General features: G+C 39.5%; 1 protein-coding gene across 2 annotated transcripts; it reads left to right on the forward strand.

The window, feature by feature from the left end:
* The first annotated feature begins 602 nt into the window (after positions 1-602).
* Positions 603-18,700, forward strand: lmnb1 (lamin B1). 2 transcript variants are annotated; one of them, XM_084104113.1, is made up of 12 exons: positions 603-650; positions 933-1,301; positions 7,467-7,623; positions 10,510-10,635; positions 12,947-13,117; positions 13,268-13,393; positions 14,074-14,294; positions 16,722-16,947; positions 17,049-17,153; positions 17,286-17,405; positions 17,497-17,604; positions 17,710-18,700. In XM_084104113.1, exons 2-12 carry the CDS (start codon positions 940-942, stop codon positions 17,749-17,751), a joined length of 1,764 nt encoding a protein of 587 aa, XP_083960239.1. In that variant the 5' UTR covers positions 603-650; positions 933-939; the 3' UTR covers positions 17,752-18,700. The 2 variants fall into 2 exon arrangements, with proteins under 2 accessions (XP_083960239.1, XP_083960240.1); XM_084104114.1 differs by having other exon boundaries at positions 616-790.

The following is an 18,700-nucleotide window of genomic DNA, read 5'->3' on the forward strand; positions in this document are numbered from 1 at the left end:
ATTTTATAGTATAAAGTTGGTTTGAGCACAACATTAGAAACAAGAGTGTACCATTTTGAACCGTTGTGTGTAAATGATGACAACTGTGTTTTATTTGTGTTTAACTTTTGCCTCTTGTGTTTAGAGTTCTGCAAAAAGAGTGCATGAGATTTGCAGATAGTGTCTAACTGCCTTAACTTGTTTAAGGTTTTTGCAGAAAGAGTAATTTATTCGACAAATTGGTTTAGGCTATAGTGAGAATTTGGTTCAGAGAATGGGGATTAGTGTATTAGCAATTGTGAAAAACTAATACTACTTAAGCAGAAAAAAATCATTTAAACCTGAAACAAACAGCGAAGTGTCAGTCATAATTGTGTGTTTCGTCTGATCATTAATATTTGATTCAAGCATGATCACAAAAGAAAAGTCAGACTACATGAGATGTTTATTGATTGTTGCGTTGTTTACAGTCGCTGTAACTGGAGCGCGAGCACGTGCTGGTGATGTTGCTTTCAGCGCGTTTTTGTGCAGTTTGAATTTAGTCTCAAATGCACCGTTGAACCCCCGATGACGTGGCGGTTGCCGATTGAGTGTCCGTGGTCACGTGTCAGCGTGGTTCTGATGAGCGGCCATATTAGTTCAGTTCATTCTATCACGCGACCGGGCTCACGGTAAGACGCTCACACACATATATTTATTATTTCATATTATACAGTGATGTCGATGTAGGACACTGCCGTGATTAAAGTAGCTCTTGTAGAATTACACCCTGTTCGCTCGGAGCGTTGTTTCTATACTTTTCATTCAGAAGGTAAACCGTTTTTGTCGTGCTCATAATCATTAGCGTTGTTCGGGTGTTATAATTGAAGTTAAACCATGTTCTTCTGCTCGCTGAGCCGAGGAGTGAGCATAGTTCATCATTCACGCTGACTCTTGTTGTGTTGTAAATGCAGCTAAAGCATGGCGAGCGCGGCGTGTACCCCGGCCGGGCAGCAGCCGTTGCCCCGCGGCGGCAGTGCGACTCCTTTGAGCCCCGCGCGGATCTCCAGGCTGCGGGAGAAAGAGGACCTGCAGCAGCTCAACGACCGGCTGGCGGTGTACATCGACACGGTGCGCGGCCTGGAGACGGAGAACAGTGCGCTGCAGCTGCAGATCAACGCGCGCGAGGAGGAGCGTGCACGCGAGATCTGCGGGGTCAAGGCGCTTTACGAGACCGAGCTTGCGGACGCGCGCACGGCGTTGGACCAGACGGCGCGGGAGCGCGCGAAGCTGCAGATCGAGCTGGGCCAGATCGGGAGCGCGCACGAGCAGCTACAGCAGACGTGAGACACTATATTCAAACTTCAATCTCATTTCTCTCTCTTACTGTATAATTGTGTTTTATGGGCATGACATCTATTTTGCTTTTTGCTTAAAAATACACAAAAAAATTGGAGAAACTAAAATATATTGTTTTATTTTTTTATCTCGGGGTCAGATAGCATTTTCCTGTACTTTGAGATGCACCAAAAGGATAATTTCTTGGCAAAAACTGTAAATTCTGGATGTACTTGACCGAAAGTGACTTGTTTTTTTAAACTTTTTTTTAATTAACATTAGACTCTTAATTTAATTTAACTTAATTAATTTTACCTAAACATCGAAAGGTAACACTTTACAAAAAGGTTAATTTATTAAACATTGATGTATTAACTAACAATGAGCAATACATTTGTTACAGTATTTATAAGTCTTTGTTAATGTTATAAAAAATAACTCAAGATTAATTGATAATTGATTTATAGATTTATTGGCCGATTTTGGTTTCGTGCCGATGATATTGTGCATCCCTAATGACAACACTATAACACATTTTTAAATGTATTATAACTAAAATTATATAATACGTCTTTAATAGGTTCGAACACTGACTTAAAAACTTATTAAACAAGAAGATTTGATACTTTTTGTTTTTTCACTATCATTAATGTATGGACCGCAAGATTCAGCTCTCGTTGTCTCTGCAACGTGCCTTTTTCTTTATCGCCAACTCCATCTTTGCTTGAAAAAATGATAGATAATGATTATCATTTCTTGTGATAAAACAAATTAAATAAGTAAATGAATGATCAAATAAGTAAACTCTCCAGCCCTGTGCGGGATCCCCAGGCTGACGCTGACCGTGGAGTGTGTCGGCCAGCAGCAGGTCCTCTAGCCCAGAGCATCATGTGATGGCGCTCAGTCAATGTGTGTGAAGCTCTGGACCAGACGAGAAAGGAAGGTTTTTTTAAATGCTTCTCCAATATGCTTTGGTATTTTTATAATTAGTGTATATTTTCCTGCATGCATTGTGTTTTTACTTTTTTGTTTTTTTAATCCGGGTCACAGAGGCCTGTCGGCTCACTCTTTCACTCTTTTTATGTCTAGTTTCTTGTATTTTGTGTCTGTGTGTTGAAGTGGTCTCACACTAACAGCAGTTTTGTGATGGTCGTGTTTGTTGTGAGACTCTTTAGTGAATCAGTTACAGGCTCACGTCATATGCTCATCTTGTGAATGAGTGTTTGTAGTGCAGTGTTGTACAGCTGTCTGGGTTGCTCGTAGTGTTTGGTTTAGTTTTCCTTGTTTGTCCATCAGTGTTGTGATGTGCATGTGTCTGATTGACAGGAGCAGCAGTTTGTGTGTTCAGTGTTTCTCTCAGTGCTCAGACTGAAGCGTCTCATTGGCGTGTAGCAGCTGGAGGAGGTGAATGTTCACCAGCTGTTTACCAGTCTCCCAGTGAAGCGGCTCTTTGTTTCCAACCTTTTCTCTGGACTGAAGCACATAAGATGCGTGTAGCACATGTTAAGATTATCAGAAGCAGAAACTCCTGAAGTGAGAGCTCGTGTCCTCCAGACGCTCTCGGCTGTGTGTGAGGCGTTCCTCTCATTCCTCACATTCCTCAGTTCCTCCGGAGAAGGAGACTGCTCAACACTAGTGTTGCTTGAAGACCTGTAAGCACACACTGTTCCTCAGGCTTCAGGACGCGCTCTCTCTGGTTGAGCGATGTTGTTGAATTACATCTTTTCATTAGAGGGACATTTGTTCAACATGTATTTGAACATGCATCTTGATCCCTAGCTGTGGGGCCAGTGAGAGCCAGCGCTACCAATGAGCCGACCGCAACAACAGCCTCTGATCTCGAGCCACAAAGCCAAAATCAAGCTGTTCGATCAGTTCAGTTTATTTCTTAAGCACATGTAATGACAGCAACGAGGTGCTGTACAATACAAAATAAAAGACCATAAGATGACAGATAAAAGAAAACAGAAGAACAAAACAAGACATTACAATGTATTATAAGCCAACGAAAAGATATGTTAAGACTAGATTTGAATGCAGATAAGGTAGAAGTGGCCCTAATGTGGTTTAGAAGGCTTTCCCATAAAGTGGGACGAGCCGCAGAAAAAGCTCGATCACCCCGACCCTTTGAGCCAGTTCTTGGGATTTGGAGAGTGTTGATCTTCAGACCTCAGGCTTCGTGAGGGATTATAGTGGTGTAGTAAAACAGACAGATAGCTCTGCGCTTGATCACGTAGAGATTTATAGACCAGTAATAGGATTATAAACTCAGTTCTATAATTAACTGGCAACTAGTGCTGTCAAAGTTAGCGCGTTAATAACGCGTTAACGCAAAATCATATTAACGGCACTAATTTTTTTAACGGGCGATTAACGCAGCGCGTATTTTCTGTTTGACCCGTGGCCCAACCCCTAGTTGGAGAAATGGAGATACACAGTGTTGCCAACTTAGCGACATTGCAGACCCCTTTAGCGATTTTTTTTCCCTTCAGAAAAGCGCCCAAACCTTATTTAGTTTCTGAGAATCGCCGGTACTGCCGGTACTGCTCTCCCAGCACGCGCGCGCGCGCACCTCTCTCTCTCTCTCTCTCTGCGTATCGCGCGGAGGAGCAGCGCTTTAATTCAGTTAAACACAGATATTATGTTGCTTCTCTAATTTTACATGCAAGTATAGCCGAAATCACAACACAAATATTGTCTTTATCTTATGTGTATTTGATTTCATCAGACGACGGCTCGATTATCAGGATTTTTGTGCGTTAACGTCCAATATTAACGTCTTGGAAGGGAGAGCTGGTTATGTTTATTGGGTCGCGTTTCAGTCACTATTTCATATTCATTCCGTTGTTTGACTACAGAAACAGTAAAATATACCAATGAAAACAGTTTTATTTAGAATTTAGCTTAATTAAAATGGGCACAGAGAGAGACAAACTAATGTAATAATAAATAATAAATGTACATTTAGCGTTTTCAGAAGAGCTGCCCTGTCATGAAAAAATCTAAACATGTTTGTGTTAGTAAATTGCTTAGTGCAAAGAAAGAGAAGTAATGGGAACCTGGTATTTCTTTGTTCTTTCTACATGTGTCTAATAGACATGAACAAGTTCTTTGAAAAACATCTATGACCTTTGAAACATGTCTCGTCTTCATGCTCTATGTTGACTATGGTTTCAATAATAAACATACATTTGCATAAAGCATCCATATTTATCCATGCCCATGTTGATTTAGAGTATTACAAACTTGAAAAGTTTTAATTTAAGGTACATTTAGAACAAATAAAAAATGTGCGATGAATTGCGATTAATCACGAGTTAACTCATGACAATCATGCGATTAATCGCGATTAAATTTTTTAATCGATTGACAGCCCTACTGGCAACCAATGTAAATCTTTCAGAAGGGGAGTGACATGCGTACGTGTTTTGCATCCTTTCAGAAATCGTGCAGCTGCAATTTGAACCACTTGTAAATGAGAAATTAAAAAAATTAGATATAACATAGTAAATGGAGTTGCAATAATCCAGCCTAGTCGTAATAAAAGCATGGATTGCCACTTCCAGAGACTTCTTGGATAGAAATGGCTTAATTTTAGCAAGCAAGCAAGCAGAGATGAAAGACTAGAACTAGTCACAGAGCTAATGTCAAACTCCACACCCAAATTCCTCACAACAGAAGAAACAAAAGGTTGTAGACATCCAAGATCGATCTTGTTACTTCCTGGAGAAAGAGGGGCCAAAAACAATTACCTCTGTTTTATCTGCATTCACAAAAAGGACGGTTTTAGAAAGCCAACATTTAACCTCATCCAAACAGGCAAATATGGAGTTAGAGCACTCTGATTGTGCCGAGCCACGGGCAGTAGTGATGCGCAGATCGCGGTTATATCCGCGGACGCTGCGGGTAATCTGCGGATCGGGCGGGTCAAGTAATAAAAATAACATTCTGATTAATTTTGGGTGGGTTGCGGGTAGGGCTGGGGTAAACGATTATTTATTAAACGATTAGTCGGGCGATATTTTATCGATTAGTCTAATTTGAATTAATTATCCTGTCTGTTATTCGCATATCTCTCGAACCGTTACTCCGATGGATTTCAAACTCGACAGCTGTCTGGGCACGAGTAAGTGCAGTGCCAAGTTTGACGTTGTTTGGATGAGAAATGCAAAAGATATTGTTAAATATATCAGTAAAAGAAGCACTTAGAAGGTTGTGGTTTAAAAAATAAACATTCTGACATAAACACACTGTCAGCTACAATGTTTACTTCTGAATAATATAGTATAAACGTGATAAATCCATTTTAATTAATTTGAGTTAATTTATTTTCTTTACCAAGAAAGTGGCAAGATGAAAACCACTATTTTCTGTTTCAAACTTTCACATAGCATCTTTAGGTTATAATAACAAATAATTCAAATCCAGAATTAGATTTTCAAAGATTTATTATAAAAACAGATTATTTTCCCCCAAAAATGCAATAAATTCATGACACGTTTTTTTAAAAATGCAATTAATCCATTGAATCAATATAAAAGTTATTTTTCATATTGAAACTGTTGAAAATACACAACAAAGTAAGTTGATCCACATGACAGCCTCTGAACTCGGTCAATACTAATCTTATATTTAGCACGTACGGGACTAAACATAGGCTACATTCAATCAGCCATCGCTAAGAAATACCTTCTGAAATATTTTGACGGCGATCAGCTGTAAAATGGCTTGGTCCTGCTCGGTTTTCGTTGACTGAGTACAAGAATTGAAAGTTTTTTAAAAGATCCCCTGGGGTTAACGTGTCAGCATTCGACATAAGTTTGACGCTGTCGTGTGAGAACAAGCAACAGTCGGCATTTCTCTTCCTCCCGCGTGCCTCATCTTGTTAATCTCCTCACGTAAATGATTCGATTTCGATGGCTTACGTTTCTTCCCTACGGCAGAATCCACCACAGGTTCATCAATGCCGTCAAATGTATTAATTTTTTTGTTTATTTGTTGATCAAAAAGTGCAAAGTAGATAAGGAAAACTAGGATGCCGGGTGTATTCAAAGTGCCGCCGTTACGGTTTACAATGCGTGGAATGGTGCGCTGTGATTGGTTGAGCGGATTTATCACATTCTGCAGAGAAAGGAGACTGGCGTTTGTCGCGGTTTGGAAAGAAAGGGAGAAAACATGACAGAATAACACGGCGGGTGGTGTGTGTGTGGCGAGCTGTACCTCCGGGAATGGTAAAAAATAAAATAAATAATAATAATAATAAAGAAGCGTTGACGCAAAAAATATGACGTAGACGTAATTTTGACGTAACATCGATGCACCGCTACAGCACTAGTTGCGGGTGGATATAAGTCATTATTAACGAAATTATTAACTACATTCTCTGAAATATGAGCATGTTTAAAATGTATTTTTTTTCCGACAGGCACTAATTTGCAGTCTCTTTAAGATATAGCCTATGCTGCACGGGGCCGCTTTAAGCAGAAATGGAGCAGGTCTGAGAGTGAAGTACAAAAGAATTAAAAACAAAACAAAAGGAAGGAAGTAAAGAAAGAAAAAGTACCGTGTGGGAGCGTTTTAGCGAAGTGGTTAACGAGGATGAATCAAGTGTATGTAATATGCAACGGCTGTGAAGTGTGTGTTCGCCTGTTCGGGAAGTCGCAGTGACAGAAACGGTGACATTCCAGTTTAAGTTTCAAGGGAGTAAAGCCTGTTTATGCCATTAAGAAAATGAAATTCTGTAAAATTGTTTTAAAGAAATGTTCATTTAAAAGCAGCGCTCAATCATTAGTGTATTGTTACCATTAGATCGCCGAGTCCGCTGTTGAAGGTGATGATCGTCCATTTACGCTCCATCCATCACGCTTAACCCATCAGAATAATTGTTTGTTTTAGAGACAATACAGCTTTTTGATAAAGCTCTAATTGGTTTCCTTTTGAAATGTTTCAACTTAAATTTGTAAACGGCAAAATAGATTTATGAATGTTGTGTGTGTACAGAAATAGTCAATCGTGATTTTTATTTTATTTCTTTAAAATCGAAACCGCATTATGGTTTAGACAAACGATCTTGCGATGTACTGACGTGCACACAGTAGTTCTCGGCGCAGTCACCTGACACACGAGAAACGGTCTCCAGCCTCTGATGGTGTGTGTTGTGTTTGTCACAGATGTGCTAAGAAGGACGCGGACCTCGCTGGCGCTCAGGCCCGACTGAAGGAGGTTGAAGCCCTGCTGAACTCTCGAGAGGCGGCGCTGAACACTGCGGTGTCCGAGAGGAAGTCCCTGGAGAACGCCCTGGCAGACCTGCAGACCCGCGTACAGGAGGTACATGAGGCGCACACACACATGAAGCATGGAGGATAATGGGTCTAGAGCTACTAGGGCTGTCAGTTTACACACATTCCAATGATCACTCATGTGTAAATTAATGATCAATCAATTGTTAGCCTTAATACTGCAGCGGCATATAGCCAACAGCATGACAGTTAAAATGTAACTCCTGTTCTTGAGGCGCTCTTCCTGGAACAGCACGGAAACGCGCCAACTACACCCAATGAATTCACAATTTATTACAATATTGTTCTCATTAACATAAATGGTACAGTCCCAATCATAGTTATTATTAGTCGTGCATTGCTGTTAGAGCTGTGTGCGCTGAAGAGCTGAATTGAACACTGGTAAACTGGAGCACTTTGCTAGCGCGTTATTTAACTCAACGAAACGCATCCTGTATGAATTTAATCAGTTGTATACAAAACACAATATTACAAATTATATCTGCACAAAATGATGCAAATGCACAAGTGAACTTGAACTAAGTTATGTGCTTGTCAGAATGTGTAACTCCTGTTGTGATACCCAAATAATTCACAATTTATTATAATAGTGTTCTCTTTATAATGTTATGTAATGTGGCATTCAATCATAGTCATTAGTCGTGCATTGCTGTTTGAGTTGTACGCGCTGAAGATGATCATCGGCACGCTTTATACCGCATTAATTCTTAACCAAATGCATCCTATATGAGATGAATCGATATATATGCCTACACAATATTACAACTTACATTTGCACAAACAAAAGGCTGCTAATGCACATGCAAACTTAGTCATGAATATGTGTTTCATTGGATCTGAGCCTTTTAACATAAAATGGGCCCAAACATAACTTCGGTGCGCTCGCTTAATTTTTCCTTGTCTGCTTTACGTGTTTGCGGATGAGCAGTACGCATACGCATTTACCTTGCTTAATCGATGATCGATACGTTTTATTGATTAAATTGGCAATTAATCGATTGTCAAATAATCGTTAGCATCCCTAATAGCTACTTTTACATGCACCCATATAATCAGTTTATAATCAGATTGATAGCTCAATCAGACTGAAAATCCTTCAATGCAAACACCCCAAATCGATCCGAATGAATTTCAGATGTAGATCTGAAATGATCTTATCAATAGGAAAAAGAATATGGACGTACAGTACAGGTCAAAAGTTTGGAAACATTACGATTTTTTTAATATTTTTGAAAGAAGTTTCTAATGCTTATCAAGGCTGCGTTTATTTGATCAAAAATACAGAAAAAAACAGTAATATTGTGAAATATTATTACAACTTAAAATAATAGTTTTCTATTTGAATATACTTTAAAAAATAATTTATTCCTGTGATGCAAAGCTGAATTTTCAGCATCATTACTCCAGTCTTCAGTGTCACATGTGACATCCAGTCGATCACATGATCCTTCAGAAATCATTCTAATATTCTGATTTATGAGTGTTGGAAACAGTTCTGCTGCCTAATATATTTGATGAATAAAAGGTTAAAAAGAACTGCATTTATTCAAAATAAAAAAAATATTTTCTAATAATATAAATCTTCTTTTACTATCACTTTTTATCAATTTAACACATCCTTGCTGAATAAAAGTATTGATTTATTTCAAAAAAAGAAAAAAAAATGACTGCCCCCAAATTACTGACCAATAGTGTATATTGTTACAAAAGATTTATATTTTTAAAACGTTTGCCTTTTTTTATTCTTTTTTTTAAACTTTATTCATCAAAGTATCCTAAAAAAGTATCACAGGTTATGAAAAAATATTAAGCAGCAGAACTGTTTCCAACTTTGATAATGAATCATCATATTAGAGGATCATGTGATAGACTGGAGTAATGATCCTGAAAATTCAGCTTTGCATCACAGAAATAAATGATAATTTAAAGTATAATAAATTGAAAACCAATTATTTTAAATTGTAATAATATATCACAATATTACTTATTTTTCTTCTGTGTTTTGATCAAATAAATGCAGGCTTGATGAGCAGAAGAAACTTCTTTCAAAAACATTAAAAATAGTAATGTTTCCAAACTTTTGACCTGTACTGTAGACCAGTGGATCCTAAACAGGGCTACCGTGTTTTGCTGTTCGTTTAATTCTACCCCATCTTAAAATAATATTGAAACTGTTCTTGTATTTCTAACGGCAAAAAGTGTAAAAACAGGAAACTGGTAGTGCCTTAACAGGTCACAAATATGTGTTTCATTGGATCTGAGCATGTGCATTATACATGTTTTCCGATGTGAATCGTTTGCAACGTTTATGGTTCATATAAACAGATCATTCAGAATCCATTTCGATTATGAAAATTAGTGCATGTAAACTTGTCTTTTGACTCAAACATAATTATAAAAATGGCAATTTTAATGTCCGTATACAAATCAGTTGTTAATTAACAGGGTTTTTTTTCTTGAGAAATGTATGTACTGTACAAGAAATATCCAAGGTATTTCCGAATTAATCAAAATATTGGAAAATATTTAATCGCAAGCTTATGAATCGAAATCAAACATCCAAACTAAACTAACCAAACTTTGACATCCCAACTCCACATTCGCAGGGCTCCACATGACCCCAGCCGGCGAGTAAGGGTCTTCTCTAGAGGAACGATCAGGCATTTTCAGAATGTATTGTACTTTTTAACTGCAAATGCCTTTGGTAATACTTGGTTGTATTATGTGTACTGTATAAGGTGGCAAACATCACCCACAGCCGCACAAAAACACAAAATTAATTGACTATTGCAGAGTCAATTCAGAAGGTCTATTGTTTCATGACTTTCCAGTATACATGTTTTCATTGACATTGCCAACGTAGTGTGTGTGTGTGTGTGTGAGTCAGTCAGTGATGAAGTGTGTCTGTGTTCAGCTGGAGGGCGGGCTGAGCTCGGCTAAGAAGCAGCTGTCAGATGAAACTCTGCTGCGCGTGGATCTGGAGAACCGCTGCCAGAGCCTGGTGGAGGAGCTGCACTTCAGGAAGAACATGTTTGAGGAGGTCAGTGGCAGAAAGGGCTAAAGAGAACCAATGCCTGAAAGATTCAAAAATAGTCTAATCTGTCCTCAGTATGTGCATGTGCATTCCTTATGATTTGGAAGATGGAGCACACTGTGATTAACTTGATTAAATGCAACACACAGAGGTCCTAAATTAAGAGCTTTATTAGTGTAAGACGATCCGATCCGATCCGATGCTCGGATACCACCATTCTTTGTCGGTCAAACAGGACCAATCCAAATCAGATATTGGGCGTATAGTATTCTGTGTTATTGTTAAGCCTCACAAAAGGCACAAAAACATTATAAAGCACCATCAACTTTTCGTGCACTATATTAGAAGTGTTCTGAAGCCATTCCGTAAATTCAAGTTCACGTTAACTCTTCCCTCCACTGCGGCTGTCAGTCATTCTCCATTCAAACTGCGCATCACATTCAGTTACGACAGTCAACATGATGAAACTCTCCAAGATGATTCGATGTTCCTATTATTATTATTATTATTATTATACTTGATCTGTAGAGAAAGGTCTATGGTCTCGCATAAAATGACTCTTGCTGGAGTTTATTGCTGTTCATGTAACTTTAACTGTTAGATCACACTGGAGTAGAGAGCACTATAATTGTTCTTCATGCACACAGTAACTGACATATTAAAACTGTTAAAAGAAAAGGCTCAAACTATTGCATTGATATAATACACTATGCATCAATGTCTCTTCCCTTTTTTCTTTGAACTTTTCAATGCGAAATGCTGCGACTCCATGTTGCTTCAATCACATCAGTCATTGTGCCGCTCTGTATTGGAGCCTTTCATATTATAATACTTTTGTGCAGTGAAAGATTATTAATAGCCTTTCTTCTGTCCTATTCACTTTTATTTGTTCTCCATCTCCACTAAAAAATGTTCACTAAATGTTTAGATTTAATACAGTTATTGTGCACTCATGATTTTTCTAGAGTAACTTTTGCTGCTGAATTTTCCACTAGTCAAGTCACCTTTATTTATACAGCGCTTTTACACCACAGAGCGTTTCAAAGCAGCTTTACAGAGATAACAGGAAAATAATGCAACAAAGTTTGTGTCTAGAAGACAATAGCGTCACAGTCCAGCTTAAGTAAGTTTCATTTCTGTTGTAAAAAAAGTTATTTAGTTCATATATGTATCTATCTCTATCCATCTATCTGGAGAAAAGTGATGTCATCGTTCAGTTCTCATATAATGGTGTCAGTGCAGGCAGATCAGTAATATTGTCCCCAACTAAGCAAGCCAAAGGCGACTAGGCGATAATCTCTAATAGTATTTTGTCATGGATTATGATCTTATGATTTTTTTTCATGTGTTTTTTTATTTTATTTATTTATTTATTTATTTTTATTATCAGTTCAACACAGAGAGGTATAGAAAAATAATAAAAACATTTTTTTAAAGGTGCGTTGTGTAATATTTATGAGGATCTGTTGACAGAAATGCAAAATAATATACATAACTATGTTTTCAGTGGTGTATAAAGACCTTACATTGTTTTTTTCACCTTGGAATGAGCCGTTTCTATCTACACACTCCGCCGGTCCCCTTACATTGAAATCGCCATTTTGCGTCACCATGTTTCTACATTAGCCTTAAACAGACAAACTACTACAGAGTGCGTTTCGTCACTAGCAAAATATTTGTGGCTTTATGTAACTGTGCATTGGACCAACAATAGGATTGATTTAGACTTTTCGTCGCAAGTGACAGTTTACTTTGCAGTGTGACGGATGAAATATTATAACACCTATCGACAGCATGCGTATGTTTGCCTCGGTCTGACTCTGAACAGACGCATTAACAGCCGTTCATTCAAAAAAATTTATATTTATCGCGCTGAATATTCATCTTGGTTTGAACAGGCCTTAATATGCTGATTTGGTGAAGTAATATCATCTTACAGTTGAAAACTGTTGTTCTTTGAATAGACAGTTCAGAAGAACAGGATTTATGTGAAATGGAAGTCTATTGTAACATTTATTGACTGTCACTATTGATCATTTTAATGCTTACTGAATAAAAGTATTTTTTAAAATGAAAACTAGTGTACTTGCAACAGAGTATGTGACTGGAATGACTCGCTTTAAGGCCCGGTTTTAAGTTTTAGCTGCTAATAGACTTCATATTTAATACATGAGAAATTTTTGCAGCAATGCAGTTTCATTTTTGAAATGGTCACAGGGAAGAGAGCGCAATCAGTTATTTTCACCTATTAACTGAACAGAATATTTCCCAGTGAAGTGCTTTGAACTGCAGCTGATATCTGTGTGATTGTTGACAGGAGATCAAGGACACGCGCCACAGACACGAGACCCGTCTGGTGGAGGTGGACTCTGGCCGGCAGATGGAGTTCGACTCTAAACTGGCTCAGGCATTTGCAGACATGAGACAACAACACGACGAGCAGATGAAACTCTACAAGGAGGAGATGGAGCAGACATACGTGGCCAAGGTGATCGCAGGCAGTTCAGTAGCACGTCCAAACAGATGTCTTGTGACATCTCTGCACGTGTGAAGAAGCGCTTCCTCAAGTTTCTGACTTCCTCTGAAAGCTTGTTTAGTTCCTCTTTGCCTTTCTCTGAGAGCTCTGAGTGTGTTTCAGCTGGAGAACGTGCGTCTGTCGTCCGAGATGAACAGCTCTTCAGCCAATTTGGCCCGTGAGGAGCTGCGCGAGTCCACGCTGAGAGTCGAGAGTCTGGCCGCTCAGCTCTCTAACCTGCAGAAAGAGGTAAGCGTCTGACCCGACCACACCAGCTTCATCTGCTCTATATTCAGACACTTTCCCACACGATTGGAGACTAAAGTCAAGTTGTTGCTCATCATTACACCTTGTGTTCATTTGTTATAGTGCTTGTTCGCTCTCTAAACTTGTTTTCGTTTAATCCTGTCTGACAGTCTTCAGGAAGTGACATTTGTGATTGATGAGAGACCCGCACTGTTACTCTAGCTATACTTAACATCCTGTTACAGCGCTTGCACACGCTGTGCTGTTGAAGTGAAACTGAACATGATTTAAATTACTCTTTGGATGTATTATAGTCAGAGCTGCAACAACTGATTGATAAAATCGATTATACTTGATAATGAAAATAATAAAACTATGAATTTGATTGTCTGCCAGTGTGACTTTACAGTAGTGAATAACACATTTCAATGGACAAACGCATATAGAAAAGAATATTGGTTATCAGTTTTGATTCCCATTGACTTCCATTGTAGGGTCAAAAAATACAATAGAAGTCAATGTGAACCGAAACTGTTTAGTTTCCACAGAAAAAGTCACAAGGTTGAGTAAATGATAAAGGATTTTTCATTTTGGGTGAACTATTCCTTAAGTGATCATAATCAAGTTCCTATTTGATGTGCAGTTAGTTTTGATTACCTTGCTGTTTTGTTTGTCTTGAACAGGCGCGTGCGTGGCAGGATCACGTCAGTGAGCTGGAAGCGGCTCTGAGCCGAGAGAAAGATGTGAGCCGCCGGTTACTGGCAGAGAAGGAGTGTGAGATTGCTGAGATCAGGGCCAAGATGCAGCAGCAGCTGTACGAGTACGAGCAGCTCCTGGACGTCAAACTGGCGCTGGACATGGAGATCAACGCTTACAGGAAGATGCTGGAGGGAGAGGAGGAGAGGTGAACACGCCAACACTGCTCATGCAGATATATGGGCAACAGTCATGAACGCTAAAATCGTCAAGAACAGTCTAACAGCATTGAGCCACCAGATCGTAGTGACCGTTAACAGCTAGAGTGTTTTTTTTACACCATATATGATGTTTTCTCACACGCATACATCTGCATATCTGAAAGAAACTGTTAGGCGTTTTTTTGTGCCATTTTAGTTGAAACCAGACCGGTTTAAACAGTTCACACTGACAGTGACCAGTTCACACTGCACTCGCCAGACGGCAACAGGCACTCTGCGGGGTTTGTCGGATCAGTGTGTCCGTCAGAGCTTGTTTTCGCTGACTGAACCCGCTGAATCGGCCCTTTTCAGGTCGAGGAATGTCTGAAACGTGATGTTCTGTTCTCTGGGGATTGTCCGCGTCTGTAGGTTTAGTGTGAATTGGCCTTAAGATTCAAGGAGCGTCATTAAACAGTGTAACTTCATTAACATACAGTACCATACAAGAACCAGGAAACTTAAATAAGCTACACTTCAGATACATCGCCAGATCTCCCGCATGTGAACAGTGTTGGCAGTATACTGATTAAGGGTGTTGCACAGTGATAAACACAGATCTGGTCAGTGAAGTGGTCATAAGCTGTGCTTTTTGTAAATAAAACACTGCTATTGACCATTGAGGACCAGAACTGTTCTTTAATAAAAAAAAAATATATTACTTGGTCTAAACCAGGGGTTTTCAAAGTCTAAGACGGTGGACACAACTTTGGACACATCTTACCCAATGGGTAAAAAAAACAAAAAAAACACAGCAATGTCAGACTCTTAACTCCTCACTTTTATCATTGTGTTAACATGAAAAGTGCTGAAATGTGCAGTTAAGGCCTCGTTTACACTGTCAGTGAAATGTGACCCAATTCCGAATTATTTGTCTTTTTTTTTTTTTCTGAATTATTTTATCTATTTATTTATTTATTTATTTATTATTTTTTTGCTCATATGTGACACAGATCGGATGTGTTCTATGACAGTGTAAACAGGAAAAAACGCATGCATTCGGATATTTCCAGATCGGTTTCAGGCCTCGTTCATATTGTGGAAATACATCAGATATAAGTCCGATATGTGCCAATGCGACTGTCATGTGAGCGGGCAGATCGGATCTTCTGAGGCATTTCGTCTCCGTCTCCGTCTCCCGACGCGCTTCTGCAAAGGGACGGACGGCCCAAAGAAACGTCGTAGGAGAGGAATGTGGACAAACGTTGACACAACATATCAAAGGTTGGCTTGCTCATCCTAAAATTTCGGACCGACTGCTCCTCGTTAAAGCCCGCCACAATCTGCTCCTGCCAGTCCTGAGATCTCTCTCACACAATAACTGAAGCGTATGCAGAGGCTGCAATGACGGCCCTTTTCGTCCTCCTCCGCCTCAGTCATGGTGGTGTTTGGCGAACTTTGCATATATCGTAGAGCTAGCATCAAGCATATTTTGTGAATTCGCATTTGTCCATCTGTGGAAAAGGATTTAACCCTTTAAGCATGCGCAATGTTTCAGATAGTATGGCAAGTGTAAACGCATGAATCAGATACAGTTGAAAGAACATGTAAATGGATGGTAAATTGGGCATCAAGACCTGCAGTGTAAACAAGGCCTTATTTTCAGAATAAACTTAACTTTTAACTTTTTAAATTTATTCATTTAAACTAACTATTAGACTAATTTTTACCACTCTCCGCGCCTCCCCAGGCATGCTCTGGCGCCCCCCTGGGGAGGTGCGGCCCAAACATTGAAAACCCCTGGTCTAAACTAATAGTCATCTTTGACGCTCTTCACCGAGTGCTTACACAGATGCACACAGGACCGTTAGAAAGCAGATTCTCATATATATATATATATATATATATATATATATATATATATATATATATATATATATATATATATATATATATATATATATATATATATAATATCCGCTGAGAGACGCCTGCATCTGTGCAAACACTTGAAGAGCACAAAGCCTCATTTACAACATGTGTTTGAAGCGTTGATAAATTGTAGCCAATCACAGATGTATATGTTGAGCGTGTGAACACAATGGCCAATAAAAATGCTAGAGGGAAATGCTGGTGTCGTCACATTTTAAATATTTCTTATTTTAAATACCGAAGTCGGTATTTTTGACACTATTCCCAGGTTTATTTGTTGGGAAATGCTGAGATGTTCCCAGGTTTAAATAAAAGAGGTTGGTAATTTTTTAAATGTACCAGGTTTATATAAAACAAGTATATAAAACTGTATGGCCTCATATGGTGAGGTACCATCCTCGGCTCTTATCTTGGCAGAAGTTCTTGTTCACCTGCTAGATTGTTTCTATACATGGATGTTGATTAGCTTGAGCTTAATGGCTGATGGTGAGTTGATGCTGTGTCAGGCTGAAGCTGTCTCCCAGCCCCTCGTCTCGAGTGACGGTGTCGCGGGCGTCCTCCAGTCGCAGTGTTCGCACCACACGCGGGAAGAGGAAGCGTGTGGACGTGGAGGAGTCCAAAGCTAGCAGCAGCGTTAGCATCTCTCACTCAGCATCTGCCACTGGAAACATCTGCATCGATGAGCTGGACGTGGACGGGAAGTTCATTCGCTTGCACAACAACTCTGAGCAGGTGCGTTTGACTCGCACAAACTCATTCATAACCTAATGCTCCTACATTGTTGAAGTTGGAAGCAAGTAACTTGAATGAAAGTTTTTGTCTGAATATTTCAGGATCAACCCATGGCAGGATTTCAGCTGATTCGAACTGTCGGTGATGTTTCTGCGGTGTACAAGTTCACTGCTAAATACACTCTGAAGGCTGGACAGAAAGTGACGGTACACATCACATCTTCATAGATGCAATTATGAGTAAAGCCTGTCACCTGACAGGCTGTCAGAGGGGGAATGTCAGCATATGCCTTCATACTCTGCTGAACCTGCTGTTGCGTCTTGTTTTGATGTGGTCAGATCTGGGCGTGTGATGCGGGCGTGAGCTCCAGTCCTCCTGCTGACCTGATCTGGAAGAGCCAGAGCTCATGGGGGAGCGGCGAGGACATGAAAGTGCTTCTGCTGAGCCCAGATGGAGAGGTGAGGCCCATCTGAGGTGTACCTCTGACTGCTCAACCAGGCATTGCTCATCGGTGGCAGGGTGTGTTCTGAAGTGTCCCTGTCGCTATAGGAAGTGGCTGTGAGGAGCACAGTGTTCAACACTGCAGTGGAGGAGGAGGAGGAGGAGGAGGAGGAGAAGGATACTCAAGTCATCGAGGAGCGCTTCTTTCACCAGCAGGTCTGATATCAAGCGCACATCATCTTCATCATTACACACATCAAACCTCCTCGTCATCGTGTGTGTGTGAGGCTCTGCTCAGTGTTCTACTGTATGTTTTCACAGGGAGATCCACGTGCTGCCAAGAGAGGCTGTTTGGTCATGTGATCAACACTTCAGCCAATCAGAGCTGCCAGTTTAACCACCATAAAGCTTCCCGTGTGCTCGATTTTCTGAGTGAGAGGTTTTTTTTTTTTTTTACTTGTAAAATCTCTCACTTCAGTTTGTTTTTGTGAATGTTTATCAGCTTAAATTGAATGAACCAAATGCTTTTCTTTTCATGTGTGAGTTGTTTGAGGACGCTTTTCTGAACTCGTCCATGTTGGATTCTGTGACTAAACCTTTTTTTCTTTTTTTATCATGTTTATATTTTATAAGATGGCATTTTAGGTCTTTTTATAGACAGTTTTTTATAATGGCTAATAGTTTTAGTAAAGTTCTTACAGACAGTAGACACATTTGCATGTTAGTTTGAATAATGTTGAAGTTTGTCATTGTATTTAAAGCAGCTGTTTGAGTAATTCACTACACGATCACAGGGCCTGAACGCCTCTTCAGCTCCACTAACCTGTCAACTGAACAATTACAACAGTCATTATTTTTGTCTTTTTTTTTTGAGAAGTGACTTTTTTTCCTCCAATGTAGGATCAGTGAATGTTTTCTGTATGCGAGGTGTCGGGTGTTTATGGGATGTGATGTACCAGCCAAGTCTTAAAGCGCTGCAGTTTTGTGTCTGAAGCGTTCATCTCTTTCACTCGAGTGCAGCTCGTCTCCTCCATAGAGGAGTGTGTCCAGCGGTGAAAACACTGCCTGCTGATATGATCAGTTATCAGTGTGCAAGCTATTAAACCTCAAGATTCAGTACTGTATTTTTATTTTTTTTACAGATCAGGTTGTCAGAGCTAAGATGCTGAAGTTGTATTTTGTACTGCTTTTGTCTATTATCTAACGAACACTAGCCTTACACGTACATTGATTTAACCTGTCACTTGCATGCTTTTTGTTTTGCTGCAGCCTTTATATTAAAAACGATTGAATAAAGTGTTGATTGAATGTA

This window comes from Abramis brama, assembly GCF_963993115.1.
Source record: "Abramis brama genome assembly, chromosome: 25".
Lineage (NCBI taxonomy): Eukaryota > Metazoa > Chordata > Actinopteri > Cypriniformes > Leuciscidae > Abramis > Abramis brama.